A 22,606-nucleotide genomic window follows, 5' to 3' on the forward strand; every position below is an offset into this window, starting at 1 on the left:
CTTTGAATGCAATGGGTCCACCTGAGTTTTCCCGATACATCCATATATCTGTGGGTACATCACCCCCTTCACAAGCGAGAAAGAACAATGGCGGACCTGTGCAAAAGTTTTGCCCTAGACTCGGGGTGGAGATACCAGAGGAGGGGAGAGCTTTTTTTTTTTCAGCAGAATCCAACTTGTGATGTAACGAACAAAGAAAATTTAAAACCGGTATTTTTCTCTGAGCTCTAAGAGTTATGCAGACCACAAACAAAGGAATGGACAGGTTTATATCAAAGTTTCAAAGTGCAGTAATAACAGAAGGATGCTACATTAGTGTTGCACAATAGTTTTAGATTGCATGGAGAGATTATTGACCTGTTAAGATTCAGAATATTTTAATATTTAAATAAATAATGACTAATGGAGGAGTTTACAGTTGTCAATCATACGTGGTCTGATTGTTTGGGATAACTTGTCAGGCACTACATACACATTACAGGAGGTCCAGATTCAAAATTATTCAGTACTCATTTAATGTTGAACTTCATACAGTCTGTTTATGTTAGACCACTCAGATCCCTCAACTTGTGTAATTACAGTAACTTTTTAAGATGTTAAAGGATATGACTATTGCTGTCTGACTCCCCCAAACGTATACACAAACTATATGCCACTCAGAGTTTCACACTATTTAAAATCGGCTGCATTAGAGTTCCACCCATTTTTGAATTGTGATTAACCAGTGCTCATGGTTAACGTGAGATATTTAACTCCTGATAGATTTAAAAATGTCATCTGAAAGACTGACATTTGCTCAGCATTGATTTAAAATTTCATTACAAAGAAATAAGTATTTTGATTTATACTGACTGCTATGATGTGATTTTTTTCATGTGTTAGGTCGTTGTAGTTATTTGTTAAAAATAAATCAACTAAGGAATCTTTATGCACTCTGTCACATTTACTTTTTGTTCACTTAAGTCAAAAATATATCCTTATAATAAAAAAATAGCTCAGCTCTTAATGTTATTAGCTGTTTTCTCCAACAAATGAGGTGGACAGAGGATATATAACCATTTAAATTTGAATATTTGAATATTTTCAATAAATGTCTCGTGATTGACAAATCCGCCATTACAGTGTGTTTTTGATGGAGGAATAGTTGGGATCTAGGTGTCGATATTGTCGCCTGTTTACTGGTTACCCATATTTGAAGACACTGGCGTAGTTGGTTTTGAAGTTTACAAATGGTCCTAGTTTGAGAAACACCAAGTTTATATAATTTACAGTACAGCTGTTTCACAAGGGGAACATGTTTGTATTCCTCAGGAATTTGAAGAGGATGCATGTTGGTGTGCGTGCGTGTGTGTGTGCGTGCGTGCGTGCGTGCGTGCGTGTGTGTGTGTGTGTGTGTGTGCATCTATCTCATCACAACATCACACCACCTCAGAGTCTACAAGAAGAGGCATCATCATCCTGTGCCATCAAACACGCACGCACGCACGCACGCACGCACACACGTTCAAGATGGAGTAACGCTGAAGACAGCAGTCTGGAGTCCCGCTGAATGCTGAAAACACATCCAAACACACATTTCTTCATTCGTAGGTTTTCAAACGGAGCCTTGTTGCACCCGCAGTGACGTCACCGTCCTTTCTCCTGCTGTCGAGAAAAAAAACAGGTAACTATGGGAAACTAGCCCCGTTATCATGTAGCATGCTAATGCTAACATTAGCAATCTTCGGGTCATTGGCGTTCAAGCTACCGTAAGAATCGTCTTCAATGTTATTTAAGAAAATCATACACATTATCATCACGGTGCAATATGTGATACGTTTTATGGATAAAATAGTACATGAGTATATAAAGAGAGCGGACTTCGCTAGCGTTAGCTGCATTGTTTTCGATGCTACTATGACTGTCACTACGAACTCGCGTGGAGAGTCTCATCTCTTGTTCTGTTGAACCTGTCACTCCTGCAGCTGTTTTACGTCCTCTTTACATTTATCACTTTAACGTTCAGATGACTATGTTAAATCAGTTTGAAATACGGCCTTGTTAGGAAAATAATAACGTCAGTAAGGGACGACCATTTAACCCAGTTCAACTAGCTCCTGACAGTTTATGAACCATCCGTGAAGAAAATCCTACAAAATGTGTAAATTCAAGGCCCAGTGTATTTTTATTCAGTTCGCTGTCAGGTTTTGCGCATAGGATGTCCACTTTGATCCTAATGAATGAATGAAATGAGACGTCTACATGTTCATATATGATGTTATCAAATCGGGCCTTTTCCTGAAGCTCTGTGCAGGGAGGAGGAAGAGGAGGAGGAGGAGGTTTACTTTGAATGTTTTCCCTGTTTGCAGTGAAGGATGGAGCCATCAGAGCAGTCAGGTCCAGACTCTGCCTCCCAGGATGTGAACCCTGTGTTTCTGCAGCAGCTCAGAGAGCTGGACATCCCAGAGGAGGCAGCCAAACAGGTAGGGGCTACTTTCAACCAGGAAAGATTAGTATCGCTTGTTATCCAAATATTATTTTAGACCACATAGGGTAGAATACACCCTCTGTTTTTCTACAGTTATTTTATGATTACTCGATTTATTTTTTAACTATTTTCTTTGTTTATTATTTATTTATTTTACTTACTTACTGCCCCGGAAACATCCTCACACAAGCACAGCCCTTCAACACCCTCAAAATACATGATCATTTGTTCCTGTTTGTTTCCCTTTTGTCCTGTTTATATTTCTCACATACTCACATTTATCTCTGAGTGTACTTTACTGTTTTATGCCACACAAAAACGATACAATCTCTATTAATAGAAGGCTTTCTAAGTTACGCATAATAGTGCTAATTGATTGGTTGATCGATTTTCCTGGTGTCAGCATTAATGCCTATAATATCAATGGTAGGAAACTTCTTATTATTCTGTCTGTGACAATTAAAATGTAACTGTGCACATCACTGACCTTCAGTGATTTAAATCTTCTCTCACAGAAATACAATATCCATTTGAGTAAATCCAGGGGCCTCTGAAGGGTACAGGAAAATATCACATGCCCATATGGACTTCTTCGCTGAGCATCGCTGGTGAATAAATCCATGTATTGATCGTTGTAACCTGGTCATCACTGCAGCGGGGAGAGTATGACCTCATTAACCCTTAGATGGGCAGACAGAGATGACCTTCCTCTCCAATATACACTCTGTATCTCCTCGAACACGCTGACTGTTCAAGCTATGATGTCATATTTACCCCCTTCTGATAAACGTTTTCCACACAAGTGTGAGAAGAAGTAAAACAGAAGTTATTGACAGATGTTATAAACACAATTTAAAAACTCTTCTCTTGAAATCAAAATCCGCTTGTTACCACAGATCTTCCTGTTGTTACATTACCATCCCTGTTGTGACCCTAGTGCACGACACATAGCCTCACCCTGCACTCAGACGAGGGTCTGTCCAGGATTCACACATTGACTGTCTGATGATCAAAGCTGTGAAAATCCATTTCATCGTTTACCAACGAGAACTTGTACAAATGTTGAAATAAAATCCCCCCAGACGATGATCAACTTGAAAAAAAAAAAAAGAGAGCTTTAGTTCCTGATCAGTGTCTTGGTCAATGCACACCGAGCTTTGGATTTATATACAAGTGATCTGAACCTTTCTGAATGTTGGCATGAAGTCACATGACCTGAAGTTGACCTCACTCAGTGTTTCTAATCGTAGTTAGTGCACCCACTCACTGCTCCTTCAGCCTGCAGTCGCTCAGATGTCTATCTGTCCCAGATACAGAGGCCTTTGATTTAAAATAATCAAATGATTTCCAAGAACACTCTGTAGAATATTCTGTAGGATATTCAGATGTTTTCTAGAAATAGCTTTTGCCCTGTGTGTACAGGATTCACTGCAGGCTCTGGATTTGTTTCCACACGTAGACTGATTTAGTTTATTTGAATGTATTACTCAGTCTGGCTGCTGTTCGATGTTCACTGCTCAGATCACTGACCTCTGTCTCTCTTTGTCTCCTCTCCAGGCACTACTGCACACTCGGAACGTGTCTGCCGAGGAGGCGGCCATGTACTACTACAACAAGCTGGAGAATGAGGTGCCCATAAGCTAGCCTTAGTCCCTGCAGGTACACCTTGGTACATTAGACCTCGTGGAGTTTGTCCAAAGCCAAATCTCAGTGTTCCCCTTTGTGTGCTCTGACCCTCAGGAGGAGGGGGATGATGACCTCATGTTCAAAATGGTGTTTGTGGTGAACATGGACCTCGCCATGGGTGTTGGAAAGGCAAGTCCAGTGGTGCTAAAGAAGACAGAGAGAAATGTGCAGTGTTGATACACGACCCATCACAAAGAGCCCTGGTGTTCTGCTGCTGACGACTCTTTTAAGCCCCTCATGCTATATTTAACACCTCCTATCTTTGCTTTGACAGACGAGGCTGCTCTGTGCTCTTTCACTAAACAAAGCAATCCTTAAATGTGTATTTGTCTGGAATGTGATCACATTTAAAGGGATACTTCACCCATTTGCATGAAGCTGTGTATCATTAGAAACATGGTAGTAGTGTTGAATGGTCATGAATCCAGCCCTCATTTTGCCCTGAGATGAGAAAAATGTGTTTTTTCTTTGCCTGGAAGTTTTCTTCATGTGATGCAATATGACGCTTTTTGCATCACATTGGATTGGATTCAAAACCACTCAACGCTACTACCATGTTTCTAATGATACAAAGCTTCATGCAAATGGGTGAAGTATCCCTTTAAGAAATGTCTGAGTCTGTTCCAAACAGCACATAGATGCGAGTTGTTGCAGGACGCTGGTCATGTGAAGGTGTGTTCTGCTTGTGCAGGTGGCAGCCCAGGTCGGCCATGCTGCTGTGGGTTTGTACCAGGCTCTGCAGGAGAAGAACAGCTGGAGGGAGATGGCCTGGAAGTGGGACCACAGCGGGTAAGGCTTGTACACTTTCCTGTGTGTCCTTTACATCAGATGTTACGGTGCTGATTATTCACTCTTTCACCCAATGACCAGGGATTTGTTTGTGCTGGGGGGTAAAACATGCCAAGAACAGGATCGCCATGATTGAAGTCAAAGTTCTGTTGAAACTGCCGGCTGTGTTTCACCGAACACTCGGCTCTTTTAGAAGTCTAAGTTGGATGCCACTCTGCATCTCGTTTGTTACGAGTGCGGTGATAGATTTTTGCCAGCTTCATTGTTTTCTTTGTGCGAGCAAAGTAGTTAAAATCCTCAGAATGAAGCTGTAACAACTCTCCAGCATGATCAACGTTATTACCTCATACAGGCCATTACAGCATCCTTATGATGAGAGCGCTGCACTAAGCTGTGACCTTCTGTTTTTGGGGGGGGGGGGGAGTGAAATAATGACTTTGCTTATCCGTTCAAATGTGAGGGCCAAAACACAGGCACAAGGGGTCCACTTCTACATCACATGAGGTGTCCTGCTTCTACTGAGCCATCGTGAATAAGGCTTCAGTGACCATTCATTTAATAATTACAGCAAAGCATTAAAGCTGTAAGGCGTGACCTTTGAGACCGATTAACAGCAGCAATCTTAAAGGCTTTAACTGTGCCACACAGCTCTTACATTTAATGAAGATATGTGTCCATGAACGCAGCATATTTCTTTTAAGGAGCATCAAGCATTAATCCAAAATGTTCTGCAGTGTTTACCCACATGCTGTATTCATTCACAATGTTTTCTTCATCCCTTTTCACCCTTGAATTAAATGTGTAATCTTTCAAGTGGGTCAGGACAGCTGTGCTACTTTTTCATTCTAGTGTCGACCACATGTCACAGCTGCAGGCTTCCTGTTCTTGGTTATTTGCTTTATTTTTGTTCTACAGACCTTTAAAAATGATTTTTTTAAAGTTTTTTTTTTTTTTTTTTGGGGGGGGGGGGGGGGGGGAGGGGGCTACACGTTTGTTAATGTTAGGGATGATTGCATTAATGTACTCAATGTTGATGCAGATCCAAGAAGGTGGTGGTCCAGGGCACCAACGTAGCTCATCTACTCGAGCTGCAGGCCTTGGCCATGAGCCTCAGCCTGCCCACTTATCTGGTCCAGGATGCAGGGCTGACCCAGGTATGTGAACCTGACCACTTTGAAGGCAGGAGTAGTTAAGACCAGCACATCATCGATGCTCTCTCCTGCAGGTTGAGTCTGGGTCCCGCACTGTCCTGGCCATCATGGGCGAGGAGGACATGGTGAACAACGTCACTGGGAGCCTCAAGCTGCTCTGAGGGGCTGAAATCCACTTTGGGGGGGAAAGCATGACCCTGCAGTGCCACCGTGCAACCAGCAGAGGGCTACATTTCCCAGCGGCACAGAGCGTCTCGGCATGCAAGAGTGTTACAACCTTTAAAAAAAAAAAAAGAACTGAAGAAGAAGGGGAACGTCCCAACACCAGAAAACAAACACTCTCAGCCATTTGTTTCCCTTTCATTCTTTGTCTGAGCGGCTTCATCTGCGGTTGAGAGCAGGAGGGGGGGAGAGACATCGGTTCTTCACAGGAGAACGAGACGAGGGCAGTCTCTTGTTGGTGACCTTTTTCTTTTTTTAATCCAGGTCACATACCTAGAAGAGTCTTAATAGTATCTTTATCTGTTTTCAAATCCATCTTGTCTTTTGTCCGGTTTCAGTTATGGCGAGTCAAGTGAAGTATTTTTGGTGAATGGAAAATATTGTTAACATAGTTATTTAACGGGCGGTGTACTGTAGCCTAATCCATCTTGTAATTACAACTATACCCGTAACACATTTAGCGTTCTCCTGTACAATCCACTACTCTCAATGGAAGAGTAACTTCTTCACTGATATGTGAACACTCATTTCTGACATTTAAATGATGGTGTGTGTGTGTGTGTGTGTGTGTGTATGCAACTTCACCCAAAGATACCTATCCTGTAGTCTTAATAATGTTACCTATTAAATGGCTATATTTTGAATACATATTCCTGTTAGGGCCATATACTGTATCATCTGTGGTGTGCCATCCTGAACAGTACACGCACATACTGGACTTTGTTGTGTTGTTTGTTTTTTTCCTTTTGCAAAGGGGTGAAAATCTTGAGGATAGGATATTAGACAATATTGATGGAGTTTGATGGTGGGCCAGCCAATGTTATGTAGTTTCTAGGTCCTGACTTACAGGACGCTGGCTGCCTGTCGCGGAACGTTTACATAAATGAAATGGATCAACTTAGAGCTTAAAAGGCGCAGAATATGGATGACAGTTGTTACAGACTTGATGATAGTCTTGCACACGTATAATCTTGATACACAAAGAATGATGTGTGAGCTGTTGTGTGTCTATGTTTTCACTAAAAAAAAAAAAAGTATTTGTGGGCATGAGCCGCTGCCACTCCCTGGATTCTTGGCTATGTTAATGTTGAAGATTTATCTGTAACAGAAATGTTTAAAAAGGCAGTGTCATGCATGCTAAATGAAATATATATACATTGGAATCCCAAAGTCAATTTTAACCCACACTTCCACACTTTGATACCTCTTGTGTTATACAATTAAAAAAAAAGTGTGAGTGCTTCAGACTGTGCAGACCATTAAAATGTCTCTGGATTAAAAGCATAAACAAAACGAGCAGACTGGGTCGTATTTATACCGTACATATAGTGGAACATGCAGACTGCCTGTGAGGAGAGATATGCAGCAGGAGCTGTGGCAGTGAAAGCAGAGTGGGGGAGGGTTGAACTGCCATGTTGCAGTGCTGCTCTTTGGACTGGCCGTATGACATTGCTGTTTCGCCGCAGTAACAATGGCCCTATTGTTAAATGTGCTCAGTGCCTAAAATGGCAATCTGGCTGCTACAATCTCCAAAAATGCCCTTCACTTCTTCACCACATGACGTTTTCTCGGAAATCACTGTGATAATGTAAAAAAAAAAAAAAACAAGTTGCTTCAAAAAAGGACAGGACTTTTATTTTGAAGAAAATGTTACATGTTACTATTTTTTATAATAGACCGAATTAAAGATTACATTTATTCGGTTTTATTATGCGTATTTGTGCTTAAGATAGTTTTTTGTGTTGACGTATTTCTAAGCTATGGTAAAGTGTTTATAGCTGGACTGCTCCAAAATGAGCTTTGATGTCAGATGTCTTGATAGTTCCTGTAAGTCCTGCCTTACTGATAGTTTGTCAGCATTTAAAGTGTTTGCTGTGTCAAGGGGAAAATCTACAGTAAGAGCCACTAATGGGATAATCCTGCATCATAAAAGCCTATCATTACACTATCATACATCACCTAGGCCTATAATATCTATATTTCCTCCCATGTAGTCTTACATAATCATCAGAAAACCTGACAACCATCTCCTCATTCTACCCGCAATATTAGAGTTTGCATTTTACTAGTGCTTTCTTATTTCATCGTCTTCAGACCACTGCAACAAATGACGTTGGCGTACAACACAACAGCCAATCAAAGCCTACCCTCTCCCCCAAGTGACATGACATGACAAGAAACCAATCGGGTCATTGTACTACTTGAAACAGAATCTTTATTGAGTTTAGATATAACATATATAAAGCAATGTGTGCAACATGAATTGAAGAGCTGTGTGGGAATTTACAATATATACTGCTTAAGGGTATCAAAATTCAAATTATATAAACAGGCTTATGCATTATCTGTGTGTGCATGGTAGTCGTTGACATTGCCATCAAATAGTTGAAGACTTATAAGGGCACTTGATAGGTTAAAAAAAAAAGGGGGGTGCAGCTCTTCTGCAAATGTGCGCCCGCCAGCAGTAAGGCAATAAGTAGTCATACAAACTATGCATTTTCTCTTGCGACGGCCATTATTCATGCCTCTGCCAAGTGTGGGAAGACACTAATTTCTGCAGCGGGAACAAAAGTAGGAGGGACCAGTAATAAGGAGGTGCAACCCGAGAGCACTGGTCAATCTCCCTGTCCAACCCCTTACCAGATGCTACCGGAGCGACACCTCATACTCCATTCATCTGACATTCCGGTAGGTGGGGCTGACCCAGTGGGCTAACCCTGCCTCTAGTGTCCCTGGAAGAGGGCACCAGAGACCCCGTGTAGCTAAGACCTGCTACTATGTATTAGTATGAGAGCTCCTTCCAAGGTAGATGTAACCCTCAAATGATAAAAACATTAATCCCGCTAACGGTTTGTAATAACTCCTCGGCATTTTGCATTTATATCAAGCATTTCCCAAAACTTGGTGATACAAATCCTCTGTTCGGTGTCAAATTATCTCCCGAGTGCGGCGATTCCTCCACGCTCTCCTCCGTGTACGCCACCAGTACACATATCATAACGCTTCTGAATTTTCGCACCCCTCCCCAAAGAAGAACCCGCCCCCTTTTGCTACGTAGTGGGCGAAGAAAAAAAATGCGACTCAGTAATGCACCAAAGACTAACGTGCGTTCCATGATTGACACATCTCTTGTCCAATCACTGGCGAGAGGCGGGACGTAGCGGCAAGGGCCGCCCAAGGAGAGAGCCCCTGCACGGTCGCCAGGGAAACCCCGTTGCGTGGTTGTGTGTCAGTTTCGCTGGGACCCGCGGTCGATGCCGGCGAGGAGGGGGATGGGCGCCTCGGCGAATGTAAGGACCCGAGACAGAATCAGAGCCCTGTATCACATACAGCAGCATATACCCCATTATAAATAGCGACTTTAAATATCAAAAACACTAATATAAATGGATTTAATCACCGGGGATCTATAATAGACACTCAATGGATGCAGTACACCCGAACAGGACAGGGAATTTAACTTTCCGTCTATGCGTGGGAGACACTGAGAAGTTTGTTTTCTACCCCTGGAGAGGGAGCTACTTTTAAGGGCAAAGGATACAGGAGACTCCGAGGTCGGACTACAGGCCTACTGGTCTGCTTGGATTTGATGTTGGGATACTATCAGGACTTCATACTGTACATTAACTTACCTCGCTTATACAAGTTTGGAATGTCGCTTTAGGTGAGTACTTATCACGTGTAAATATTTTATATCAATAACTCTAAAAGGATGCAATCACAATAAATACAACAGTCACGCACTGACCATGTTTTCAGCAACTAGCTGTGGAGCTACCTAACTTAGCCAGCTGACTACTTACTTAGGGTCCCCTTAAGTTTATTACAACAACTTGGTTGGCCTCACTATCTTTTTTACTTTCAGGTGGCTTGCTGTAAAGCTTCCATGTTGATGCTGTGCTTTGCAGGGTTGCTCTTGCCTGTGTGTGGACATATCTCCCATGGCTTTTTTTTAGATCAGCTCCTCGTGTTGTTTTTTTCCCCCATAGCACGCCTGTTAAATCTAGAAACACATTCAAAAGTACCTAAAAATACTCAGTGCTATTCAAGATATTTCAACCATGTCACCCAAGCTCTTGAAGGTATTCTGCAAGTTTTTCGGAGTTTGAGTCGTGTAACATTTAGCCTTTATCAGGGGAGCTTTCTGATCAGGTTTTTTTTAGTTTTCCATACCAGTGATGAAGCAGTGACTGGGTTATGTTTTAACGCATAAATATGAACATAAACTACAAATTGGCGTCATTTGGAAGCCATTACAAATAAACCTGGTTTGTTGATCAAGTTTTTTTATGATGTGTCTCTAGAGTTGCTTTAACAACCCCTTCTACAAAGTGAAAACAGTTGTACAAACAGACATTACCTTTTTTATCCTGCTTGTTGTGTGGTTGTTATGATGTTAAACATAGACTTAATTGAACCAGTACGACGTCTTTTTTTGGGGGGGGGTAGGAAGTTTATAGGCTACCCACACCGCTTAAAGAAGAAAACATTAGTTTAATACCAACCAAAACAATGTGTTGCGTGTCTAATTTAATAGCAGTGTCTTAAACAATGGTGGGAAAATACAAAAATGTCGAATTTTTGCGATTAAAAAAACCCAATTTGATCAGTAATGACGACTCATGTTACCTTAGCAACTAGCTGCTCCGTCGGTTAACGTTAGCACAGCAGCCATAGGCAACAATTGCTGTGCTAGCTTGGTAAGCTAACTTTTTTGGGCTGTTTTCCAGCTTGATTGTGTCCTTATTCTGAACCGTAATTCAACAGTTTAACACAGTATGAGCCTCTCTTGATGTATACACTTGAAGTCAAGGTTAACCTGAGAATCTTACGGACTGAAATGTTTAGTTTTTTTTAATGTGGGGGAAAACATGGAGCCTGCATCATGGTGGTGTTTGGCTAACGTTACATCACGTCGTCGTTGGCAACAATCCTAACCTCGCTCAGGCGTGTGAATCAAGCTGTTAGCTCTGGGAAGTTTTCTATGTTTATGGAGGAAATTTCTCTCTAGTAATCACCAAAAAGCAGCAGATCTGTCGGGTAAGTGACCTGCTGTTCCTCCTCACCTCCCCCACATATATCTACCCCCACCCCCCCAGCCTAGCCTCGGTGGCGGTCGGGAGAAATGGGTGGTATTTTAGAGGGGGAGCTCTTGTTTCCTTTTTTTAGACTCCATTTTTTTTCATTTCAAAGTGTGTGAGTGACTGCGAGTTGAATTGCTGAACAGGAAAGTAATCACAATCACAGGTTTACACCGCGTTGAAGATTTTTTTTACTAGGGACCCCCCCATACACACACGTTTTGAACACGTTGCACAATCTGTGTATTTCTTCAGTGTTTCACTTTCATGTCACATTTTAAGGGTCAAAACTCGGTCTCACAGTTAAGATATGCCTCGTCATTTCCAGTTTAATTGAGCTTCGTACATATCTCAGGAAGCAAGCGTTTTGACTGAAGTTCACTTTAAATATAGGAAAAGGTGATATTATACATTATATAATACATTAGACATTCCCCCTGCTGCCGTTTATTTGTGTGTTATTGTTCATGTGTAAGGATTAGGAGGCACTAATGGCTGCCCTCTCCGTCGACAGACTGGCTGCTGTGCTCCATGTAGCCTCACATTGTGCTGCACTCTTCAGACCGAGCAGAGTGGACACAACAACACACAGAGAGAGGCGACGTTATCTTGGTTTATAAGCCACGTTTTTGGGCAGAGAATGTGCCACCGGATGTATGAATGCAGCGCTACAGTGAGCTAGTACTTAAATCTGACGTGTCACAAACCCTGCTGGTTACACCTCAGGCTTCAGTTATATCACTCTTTCTTCCTCTCATGTCCTCTGCTTGAATATTACTCGAAGAAACCTTTGCATTTGAGCTTTATAGTCTGTATATTTTTGTGTTTGGTTGGTCCTTAAAAATACTGCATTCAGTAATGTTTTTTCAAATAATAATCTTTTGAAAAAAGTATGCATGTGGTTTTAAGTACAGTGTGCTTTTCCCTGAGCGTGTTGTCGACCTTGTTCCCGAGGAGTACAAAGATTACACCCATGCCCTGTTTGCAGTGCACAGCTAGCCAGCGCCAAGTATTTGGATTGATCTTGATGTCTGTTGCAAACTGGATTGCAGTGTGCCGAGCCTTGTTTTCATTGGTTGCAACAGGCATTCTCTGAATATACTTCATATCTTTAAATAGACTGTGTGGGCTGCTGCAGCATGCAAACCTGGCCACTCAGAACCATAGGAAACATGTATGCCTCTCCACGACTCCCTCTGACCCTGGCCTGCCTTCTTTCACTCACCTTTCCACCCTGGGAAAGCTAAGAATGTGCCGCATGGCTGCTCTGTTGTGTACTGACCAGCCATGTTCATTTTCCAGACCTAAAAAAAAATTGCAGTTAAGTTAAAACTATTCTTAAAAGAGGTTTTCCTACAAGAGAAGCCCTGTGCTTGTATGTGAGGATCCTTCTGCAGGATGTGGACCCTTCTTTCCCAATATGGGCCTCTGAAACATTTGCGATCTGAGGAATGTGCAGACATTCAAGGTTACGCCTGGCCCAGTTTTCTGTTTACTGAGGAAATAAAGTCTGTCAGTCTCATTCACATACAGGGATCGGATACAAACCAAGAAATGTAATTGTTAGGCAAAGGAGAGCACTATTAGAATATGCACTGTGGTGTGATGAGTATGGATCATACACAGAACAGAATATAAAACACGGTGTGTGTGTGTGTGTGTGTGTGCTTGTACATTAATGGATTGAAGCAGGATGTTGGCACATTCCCAAAAGAAGAAGAAGACAGGATTCTGTCTTGCTGCAGACGCTCAGAGAAGCAAAGGAGCAGGGGGTGTACGTGTGTGTGAGGAATAGGAATAGAGTGGGGGGAAAACCCTGTCTTTTTCGCCTACCATTTGCATGCTGATGGCATTCTGGATTGTGACATGGAGGGCAGGTGTAGCTATTGATATGTTAATATGGTTTCATGTGTGTTGTGCCCGACTGACCATGTCAGCAAAGCCAGTACTGTGAACGTACATCTGCATGGAAAGATAAAATTTACAAGAGTAAGAAACAGTGATGATTATTTAGTCCATAAGCTGCTTTTTATAGCCAACGGTTCTTTTTGAAATAAAAATGTTAAGACGTACAGGCACACTTGTAATTATGTAGTTCTTATTTAAACACTGTATATTCATGTGTAATGTCCTGATTTCTTCTGTTTACTGAATGTTCTTGCTGCCTTCCCTTTTTCCCTTCACTCCACACATCTTCCCCCTCTGTAGCGCTCCCTCTGCAGCTGCTCTGTGTTGTGTGGCTCGCAGTCTTGCACAACGGGGTTAAAAACAAATCGCTCTGACGCCTGCCTTGACGCTGCCTTCCTATTGGTGCAGGAGCTCTGGAGCTGCTCCAATCGAGCGCAGTGTATCCTCGGCACTGGGGGAGCAGTGTTGCAGAGGGCCGTGCTGGTTAATTCTGTTTTGTGCCGAGAAGCAATGCTTCTTGGGAGAATAATGGTGGAGGAGGAGGTGGCTTGGGGGGGGCAAGGCAGAATGGGGGTGAGGCAGGCTCTCTATGTAATCATCTCTCTCTCTCGCTCTCTCTCTCTTGTGCTCTTGTTTAGGGTTTTGTCCTTCATTTCCTCTTCTTCTCTCACTGTTACACTGTCCATCCTGCTTTCTTGTCACACTTGACTGAGCACAAAGCAGGAAAAGAGCCCACCAATATTCACAGTGTTTGTCTCTCCACCTTTTGAACTGCAGGCAGCCATTTTAGGCTTCACCAGATTGTCCCCCTCTCTCTCTTTTCCATTCCCTAACTACAAACTGTTAACAAAATAAGATAATAGTGGGCAATTAAAATACCCTAAAAGCTTTGTGTGAACGAGGAAAACATTGAGATCCTCACACACACACACACACACACACACACACACACACACACATTTGTGAGTGTGTTTGCTCAGAGGGTGTTGTCAGGCAGGGAAAGAGAGAGTAAGTAAGGAGCAGGGCAGAAGGAAAACAACCGAGAGCTTTTTGCACCAAAGTTGAGCCACTCGACACCAAGCCGCTCGCAGCTGTCTTGTTTTGTAACACACAGCGGCAGATCTAAAAACAAAAGGCTAACTGGACGGTTAGTGCCAGGTTTCTCTTCTTCAAAAGATCCTTGCTCCGTCACCTTGAGCAAATGGTTCCCGTCAGTGTAAGTGAGGTGGGAGTTTCCCTTTTTGTCAACAGGCTTCATGTTGGCCATTCACATGGCTTGAAACAGATTTGGTCTTAAAATAGAGCAGCACTTGTGAACCGTTTGAACCGGGATTTGTTCCCCTCTTCAGGCTGGATGTTGTTTTACTCCCAGACAAAGACTTGCTCCATAATATTAGTCCAGTCTTGTGTTACTTTCCTCTCCTCCAACCCTTTTGTGGTTAGCTGTGATCACTTCATGAACTCAACATAGTCAGAGTGAGACACTGAACGCTCCACAGCAGTTCAATATGGCAACCGATCCTCATTGTTTTCCCCTTTGAGCGACACCTTGCAGTCCTGCATTAGTTAGTCTCACATCTGTGTTATGCTGCAAATGTTGTGACGAGGTGGAGCCGGGGCGAGCCCTCGCGTCGCTCTGGAATCGACTCCCAGCCAAAAGAGGAAATGGAAATGTGATGTAAATGTGTTTGTCATGCAGTGTGAACAAGAATGAGAGACAGAGGTTATCTCTGGTTTACGTTAGGAGCTTATCCAACAACAAGATGGCTGTCCTTGGCTTCGTGCCTCTGCTTGACTGTTATTAGGAAAACATTCCTTCCCACATTTGGGAGTAGACTAGACATGTCCTGCAGGGACTGCTGCTGTTGTGAAGAGTGTGTCCTGGATATCAGATACACAGCCGTGGAGATCTTGTCAGCTTTGACTCTCGTATCTCTGCTTTCAAATCTCCTTTTAAATGTTGCAGCTGTCTTGGTTTATGTATTCTATAAGCATGTATTATTTCCACAGTGAAGCCTGCTTTTCATTTGATTTCAGAGAGAAACAGAAGCAGATCAGAAGGAAGTAATCAGGCCCAAACACGCAGTCGTATTTTTGCCTTTTCTCCCTCCTCCACATTACTGAGTGGAAACACATGTTTCTGATATCCATGCTTTGATTCTGTATCATGCAGACCTCGCTGTTGACTGCTCTCCCCAACACCCCTTTAATTTGACCTAAATAGAAAGTGTTTCTCCATCGTGTGTCCCTCATTCCCATTCTGCTCCCTGTGCGTTCAAACAGGCTGTGCACTGCTCTGCCGGTATGCTTGACGACAGCGACAATGCTGCAAGCATTATCCAGCTTTTAGTGCCGCATGGATTCTCCTAAATCCTGCAACTATTTTTAAATGGAGAATATGCTAACGTTACAGGCATGCATTTTCACATGTGTTTGATTGAAACAGTGGCTGCTTAATGGCAGTATTGTAATCTATCTTTAGCTCCAATGTAACAGGCTGAATACAGGCTCACACCCGCAGCTTGAACTTACATTTATTCTTTATTTTAATGTTTAACAGTATTATATTATCAAGGTAGTCAGCCTCATTCTGCATGTCCTTTCCTTTCTCTCACATGTCCAGCCTGTGCAGGCTTAACACAGCTGTTTATCATTTTGCTATAGACTAACAGTTTGATTGCAACTTGCTTCAGGAGTGTTTTCAAGCAGCTCCTGCAGCCATGTCGGATTCAGACGATCCCAGTGCATGCAGAGGGACTGGAGTGATGCTCTGAGGTTGTGCTGCTGCTGCTGCTGCTGCTGCTGCTGCTGCTGCTGCTGCTGCTGCTGCTGCTGCAGAGAGAAACAGTCTCTTCCACTGCATCACGGTCTCTTTTCACTCGGCCTGCCTGTTTTTAGGGAGATTTTAGAAGATCACACAGTTTAGAGTCTAGTGCTGCTTGAAATGGTGTCATAGTCGTGTTGTTTCAGTGTGGTGTGAGTGCCTCCTCGTGTTGGCTTCTTGGTCGTGCCCATCCTGTCTCCATGACGATAGATATTGACCATTAAAAACAAGAAAGCTCATTAAAAAATAGCCCAGAAATATTATAGTACAGTAACATTTGGGGAAAAGGGAACATTCATAAAGTATGACATACAGGAAGCTTTTATCACCTTTGTCTCTTTCATATTTTATTCATGTATTATTATAGAGTAATTTAAACCATTTATTTAAGGATATTTCATTCTTCAGTATTTTTATAAAACATTTAGTAAAATATCATGCTCTATCTTCATTTTCCTCAGTTTTTGCTTCAGGTAATCGTGGAAGAGCCGAGCTGTGAGTAAACTGACACGTGTTACCTGAGCTTTGATTACGGTGAATACCATAAAGTCACAAACCAAAAAAAGACCTTTTTAATGAAGATTTCATTTATTTTTCTTAGTGTACATCTGTGACTCCATGGCTGACATAATCACACGTATAAAATGTAAAAAATAATTCCTTCATATTTTACACTCGAGCTTGATTTCCATCCTTATCATATGAAGCAAACGAAGGCTGTGTCTGCATGTTTCTGCATATTTCTCCCTCGTGATATTGTAATCTGTGTTTGGGTGAGTGTGAAATAAGATCTGCAGTGAGCGCTGCTTTCCTTCTGGCCACGTATCCCGTTGCTCTGCGAGCCAGGCTCTATTGATTTGCCTGTTTTTCATCTTCAGTTTCCTCCTGCTGTAGCTCAGAGAGTGCAGCTTGTCCTGCGCAGTGCTGGGGAATGGCACATATATTCATATCCAGCCTTGAACAGCAAGCATGTGTGCGGGGGCAGACTGAGGGGGCTGGTGTAATCTCACTGGACTGGATGTGTTGTGGAGGTTTGGCGAGGCACAGGTGGACGCTCTGCGAGTATGGACATAATGTTCAAAGCCAAATTGTTTGTGTGTCCATCCACGTACGTGTGTTTGTAAAAGCCGTACACCTCCTCGTACAAAGCCTGTCTGCAGTGTGTGATTTTACTACTGTCACTGCTGATTAAAAGCTAGATGGACTCGACCCATGTTCATTGAATATTGACATGTATGTTCATATTTGCCCTTTGTTTGTAGTGATCTCTGTCGTCTTTACATGCACACTCAAACAACCTCAGCATTTAAATAAATGTACTCAAGTATGTACAAGGTTATGTTGTCACGGGAAATAAAGATAACACATTTATATGGCAGCCGTGTTTTTGGTCTTTGAAGAAAGAAATGTGGAAAACATTAGATCTACATCAGAATCACAATGACTAATTTCTTGATTTAAAAACGTCCAAAAATAGACTTTTTCTTCTTCTTTTTTTTGAAAGATGCAGTCTCGTCATCCAAAGTCAGTTTTCACCCGCAGCCAGTTTGAGCTCGGCACACACGCTGCTGGCATTTTCTTCCGTGCTCCCTCTCCACCCTTCAACAGAACACGATGCAGCACAAGGTGTGCCTGCTCTTCAGTCGCGCTGCTAACACAAGCTAGCCCTCAGCATCACTAATGTACGCCTCTCCAACACAATAAGCTACTGCCTGTACTGTATGTGGAGCAACAAGACGTCCAGTCTGTCCTGTTTCTAGTGAAGCCTGACCCCTAGTCTTTAATATGCTGCATCTGCAAAATGCAAGTATTTGATTGAAATGCCCGAGCACACATCACACACCAGAGACAACAAGTGCAGAGCCTCACACTGTGTCACTTTACCGATCTGCAGCTGATTGAGAATGAGCAGAAACAAACCTGCATCGACTCTCCAGTCTGGTCACCACGCAGGCTTCAGATTTACAGTATAATCTACTGAAACTCTTTTCATATTCAAGTAGAAACACCGTCATTTATGGACTATGAGCTGCTCCTTTTTTTCCACAAGCTTTGAACACTGCGGCTTGAACAATGACGCGGCTAATTTATGGATTTTTTGGGGCTAACGAGCTTCATGCCACCTAAACATTTGGCCTTGTGTCAAAAAAATCACCAACGGGCTTGGAAGGGCTGGAGCGCTGCGTGATGGAGAGGACAGCACAAGACTCAAGACGAAAGTCTGACAGCGAAACAGAGATTGAGGAAGTGATCTCATGTTACAACCCCCCACAGCTTATCGTCAAGTGCAGCCTATATATGTACAAATACATTTATTTACTTATTTTTAGCTGGTGTTGCTTCTGTCCAGGTGAGCTCAATAGTTTGGAAATGATGGTACATGTTTGTGAATTTACATTCAGACTCAGTTGATAGAAACATAACAAACATGAACATATTTTATACTTTTTAATGGAAAATATCCAGTCGTGACGTGCACAGCAGACTAGAATAGATAGGAGGAGGAAAGGAGCATGTCTTTGTAATAAGTAGGGCGTGTGTTGTGAATCATGTTTGAAGTGAAAACTTCAACAATCAAAATCCATCCAATCAAAACTCCCAGCCGTCTGTAAAGGATGAACTAAGTCTCAGACTGACCTGGAGAAGACGCTGTTACGCTCATGGTACTGTTGAATTCTCTTTCACTGACAGCTGCATATGAATATTATTACCTCCTGATGAAAGTGAAGTCATGCCCTCATATGTATTTATTTTTAACCCAAATCATTCATCATTCTATGTTCAGCTAAAGGTGCAGCGATGCACGGGTTGGACATTGAGATCTGCTGATATTGACCCTGTTTAATAACAATGATGTGGCACTATATCCAATGTGTGTCTGTTGTGTCATGACTTTAATACTTGCACACTAGTTTATCTGACAGCTGACTGAGAGAAGAGGGTTTCATAGTCATGACATGGACGAGCATTTCTGCACACATGCAGTGTGTAAGACGTGTTCCAGTGAGGAAGAGAGAGGGACTACAAACATGTCTGAGTGAGCGGAGGACAGTTCACCTGGAGCGGGTCGGAGGTGCAGGTGACCTCTCTGCGATCGCTGCTCATCTGGAGTAGACAGCACATGTGCGGTAGCATCTCCGCGTCACCTTAGTTCTCCGTCGCTCTTTTGTTGTTGTTGATTGTTGTGATTCTGTCAAACAGCTCATAGCAACAAGTCCAGTATTCGTTGTGTTATTTACGCCTCGCTCTCGTCTCAGATAGTCTTCCACTGTGAGGTGCACGTGTAAACAATCAGATCGGACAGGGAGGGTTTCAGGGGCAGTCCTCCTCCTACAATTCAAAATAAATGATCAGCAGTGAACATAGAACGTGAAAGAGTCTTTATACCACAGGGCAGTAGAACAATGTTCTCTTATAAAAGACTGAACAAAGCAGTTTCATGTTCAGCGTTTTCCAACATTCCTGTGTTCAAGTGATTTTGAGGAGACATAAAGCACCTTCCACAGAATCTCAGCTATGAAGAAAATGTGTTGCACACACTCGACATAGCTGGAACTGGCTCTGTCAGATATCTCAGCTCGTCTTTTCTCTTTACACAAACGGTAGAAGAAAATGTCACGCGGCTATGAAGGAGCACTGTGTGGCCAGGTGAGCCGTTTCCCTTGGTTACCTGTAACAGAGAGGTATGACAACGCTATCGATCTTCTCATCCGTCAACAAAGTCTGTGTTGAACTGCCCTCTCAGTAGTAGTACAGATGCCCTGTGTCGTCATTGACCTTGCTTTGAAGTCTCCCGTGAGAGGCTGAACTTCCCTGTGAGCTGGTTTTGAACCAGTCCACACGCTCTGAACATGGACAGGTCTGGATTGAGGTCTGTGCAGCAGTCCCCCTCTGCGTAGTGTTCATGATGGAGCCTTTCACTCTGTGCTTGCTGGTCTATGAGCTAACATCTCGTCGTGAAGTCATGACCATGGGAGCTGAGTCTCTCCTGTAGGTGGACTGAAGGAAGCTCTGAGGGTGTTCACAGGAAACTGAAGTGCATTTGTTCTTGTGTTGTGAAGTTGCACGAGTCTGCAGAAAATGTCCAGATAAGCTGAGCTTCATGTTCATGGCCGAAGATTGCAGTGTCATGTTGTTTGCAATACTGAGTGACAGAGCAACCGCTTTATGAAACCATACCAAACCATTCACCTCCCCTCATTCAGCCAGTCACAATACCGCTCTGCTAAATACTCCACACTCTGTTTAAATACAAACATAAAATACATGTTCATGTTTCTTCAAATGTTCATTTATCTGCCAATTAAATATCAATAAGCATTATCTGAGTGTTTTTACATCAACATGTCTGTATTTTCTCTTCCTGTAAATCCTTTCAGAAGTCTGATGACTCGTCCTGCACTCAGGAGCGTTGACTCATCTTTCCACCAATTATGAGTCTTTGTTGAAGCTTATGAACCAATTAAATTCATCCAAACTCGGCCGATACCATAGGACGATGTGAGCATGTCTCATGACTCCGTTTTAGCTCATTTCATCTCCGATGCTGATTCAATATAAAATAAAAATATTTATTTAAAATAGTTTATTTCAAAGTAAAAATCTTTGTCTCAGTGCCCCTTTGTTGTTCTGGCCAATAAAAGATTTAGTTCAACATTAAAAAAAAATAAAAAAATCTAGTCTTCACTTTATATCCTGTGTTTTTATTCCTGTCTAAGGATCCAAGATAGATCTAACAACCTGATATTGGTCCATATCGCAGCATCATGTCCCGCCTTCTATCCTGTGATTGGTTGGTTGGTTGATTAACCCCACACCGTGTTGTGTTTCTTGGGGACTTAAATGACATTTTCGACCTCCTCTCTGACACGTTCAGAATCGGAAAGACTCGCTGTGCTCATCGTTGTTTTTAGGTTTTCTTCTTGTTGTGTTCACTTTTCAAATGTCTTGTGATTGTGCCTCCATATAGATATCCTCACATGTGTGATTTCAGCAGCAAATCAAAATAAATAAATTGGAGACTATATTTCAGATCCAGGTCATAACACATGCTTTAGAATCTGCTCTTTGTTGTAATTTCATATCTTAATGCATGTGCAATCATCGATAAGAGCAATGACGTCTGGCTGTGTTATTAAACAGAAGACTTCTGTACGAGGTCCTGTGCCCGTCATGTGTTGTGCATTTGCTCTGATTAATTTAATACCCAAGAGACGCATTAAGATATTTAAGGATCCTCAAATAGTTAGTCTTAGAGCGGCCCATATGCCCGAGCTGTTGTTAGTTTAAAATAAAAAGGAAGAGGGGAGAGATGATAAGGGGGAGAGAGGGAGGTTTTGCTGTTCATTTTGTGTGCGTGTCCCTCCCCCTTGGACTTGTCTCCAAAATGGCCTCTGTTCTAGTGGAAGTGAAAAGACTTTGTTGAGCCTGCCGGTAATTTGAGCCCGGTATTCATGGCCAGAGGAACGAACAAGGAAAGGAGGGAGGTGGGGGAGGAGGGAGCGAGGTAGAAGAAAGGCTTTCCTTCTTCGTATGGAATTTACCTCCCTAGTTCACCGTCTGGCTCTTTTGGAAGAGGCCCAAATAGTGACTCCCTTTGTGAGTTAGTCAGGAGCGGGTTGGCTTTTCTTTTTTTGTTGGTGTTGTTGTGAGGCAGTGATCAACCACTGGAATAATAAAGCAACCACCAGTGGTTTTTGAAAAGGCTCTGTATGGGACACCATGGGATCCTCTCTGTGCCATCACATCTGAGTATGTGACACATTCATATGAACTCTTTGTGCCCCTTCACGCCGTTCTTCTCTGCATTTCAAGACAAACACTTGAACCCAACACATCGGAAAATCCAATGTGTGTCCGTATCCACCTCTGCGTCTCATGTTCTCATTTCACTTCTGCTTTGTTAATCAGCTGCAGGCTGACATTTGTGTTGCTACCTTGCCGTGTGTGTCCAGCTGGATGGGACTGACATTCTCCGTTTGACAGTGAGCACAGCTGAACTGACCTTGACATTATTGGAAGTCCCCGGCCCGACTGTGGTTGCCTTGGAGCCGGAGAGCGAGGGCCAGCAGTCCCTGTAGCCATGGGGCCCCGCGACAGAAATGTCATGCATCCACTTGTTGTGGCTCTGTACGTGTAACACACAGCCCGGGTTTGAACGTTCCTGTTCTCGCTTTTCAAAGTGTAGACGTTAAATCGTCGCTATATATGACAATAAAATAAAACATTTTTGAGAAACTGTTATCTTATTACAGTGGAGAACTGCCAGTGTTGGCTTCAAGGCTTCAACCTCTCCTAGCTAGCATCACCAAGGGAACCACATAGCATTGGTGTTGTCGTGATGCCAGATTTTAAAACATCAAAGAATATCACAGAAAGACAAGTTAAAGTCTTACACCCCAAATGTTGGTGAATATCTTGTTTTTAATGATGAAATAAATGAAGTCGGACTCGTGGAACATGTTTTTACTTTGATTTT

The 22,606-nt window shown here is 42.7% G+C and overlaps 2 protein-coding genes across 7 annotated transcripts in view; both read left to right on the forward strand.

Annotated features, from left to right (window-relative positions):
• The first annotated feature begins 1,395 nt into the window (after positions 1–1,395).
• Positions 1,396–7,608, forward strand: LOC306821931 (putative peptidyl-tRNA hydrolase 2). 2 transcript variants are annotated; one of them, XM_079340577.1, is made up of 7 exons: positions 1,396–1,663; positions 2,349–2,462; positions 4,025–4,096; positions 4,208–4,282; positions 4,845–4,942; positions 5,982–6,096; positions 6,168–7,608. In XM_079340577.1, the coding sequence occupies exons 2-7, from the start codon at positions 2,355–2,357 to the stop codon at positions 6,252–6,254; spliced, it is 555 nt and encodes a 184-aa protein (XP_079196703.1). In that variant the 5' UTR covers positions 1,396–1,663; positions 2,349–2,354; the 3' UTR covers positions 6,255–7,608. The 2 variants fall into 2 exon arrangements, with proteins under 2 accessions (XP_079196703.1, XP_079196704.1); XM_079340578.1 differs by having other exon boundaries at positions 1,663–1,748.
• Positions 7,609–9,501: 1,893 nt separating this feature from the next.
• setd5 (SET domain containing 5) overlaps positions 9,502–22,606 on the forward strand; it is a 31,412-nt gene continuing 18,307 nt past the window's right edge. For all 5 annotated transcript variants that reach the window (XM_079340567.1, XM_079340570.1, XM_079340568.1 and 2 more), the window contains exon 1: positions 9,502–9,979. The gene's annotated coding sequence lies outside the window, so the exon portion shown is untranslated. The remainder of the gene's footprint in view (positions 9,980–22,606) is intronic.

The sequence above is a fragment of the Symphodus melops genome (assembly GCF_947650265.1).
Source record: "Symphodus melops genome assembly, chromosome: 4".
Taxonomy (NCBI): Eukaryota; Metazoa; Chordata; class Actinopteri; order Labriformes; family Labridae; genus Symphodus; species Symphodus melops.

Coding starts and splice junctions, on each gene's coding strand:
- LOC306821931 (XM_079340577.1), top strand. CDS start 2,355: ATGGAGCCATCAGAGCAGTCAGGTCCAGACTCTGCCTCCCAGGATGTG. Junction 4,097..4,207: donor ACAACAAGCTGGAGAATGAG/GTGCCCATAAGC, acceptor TCTGACCCTCAG/GAGGAGGGGGATGATGACCT. Junction 6,097..6,167: donor AGGATGCAGGGCTGACCCAG/GTATGTGAACCT, acceptor TCTCTCCTGCAG/GTTGAGTCTGGGTCCCGCAC.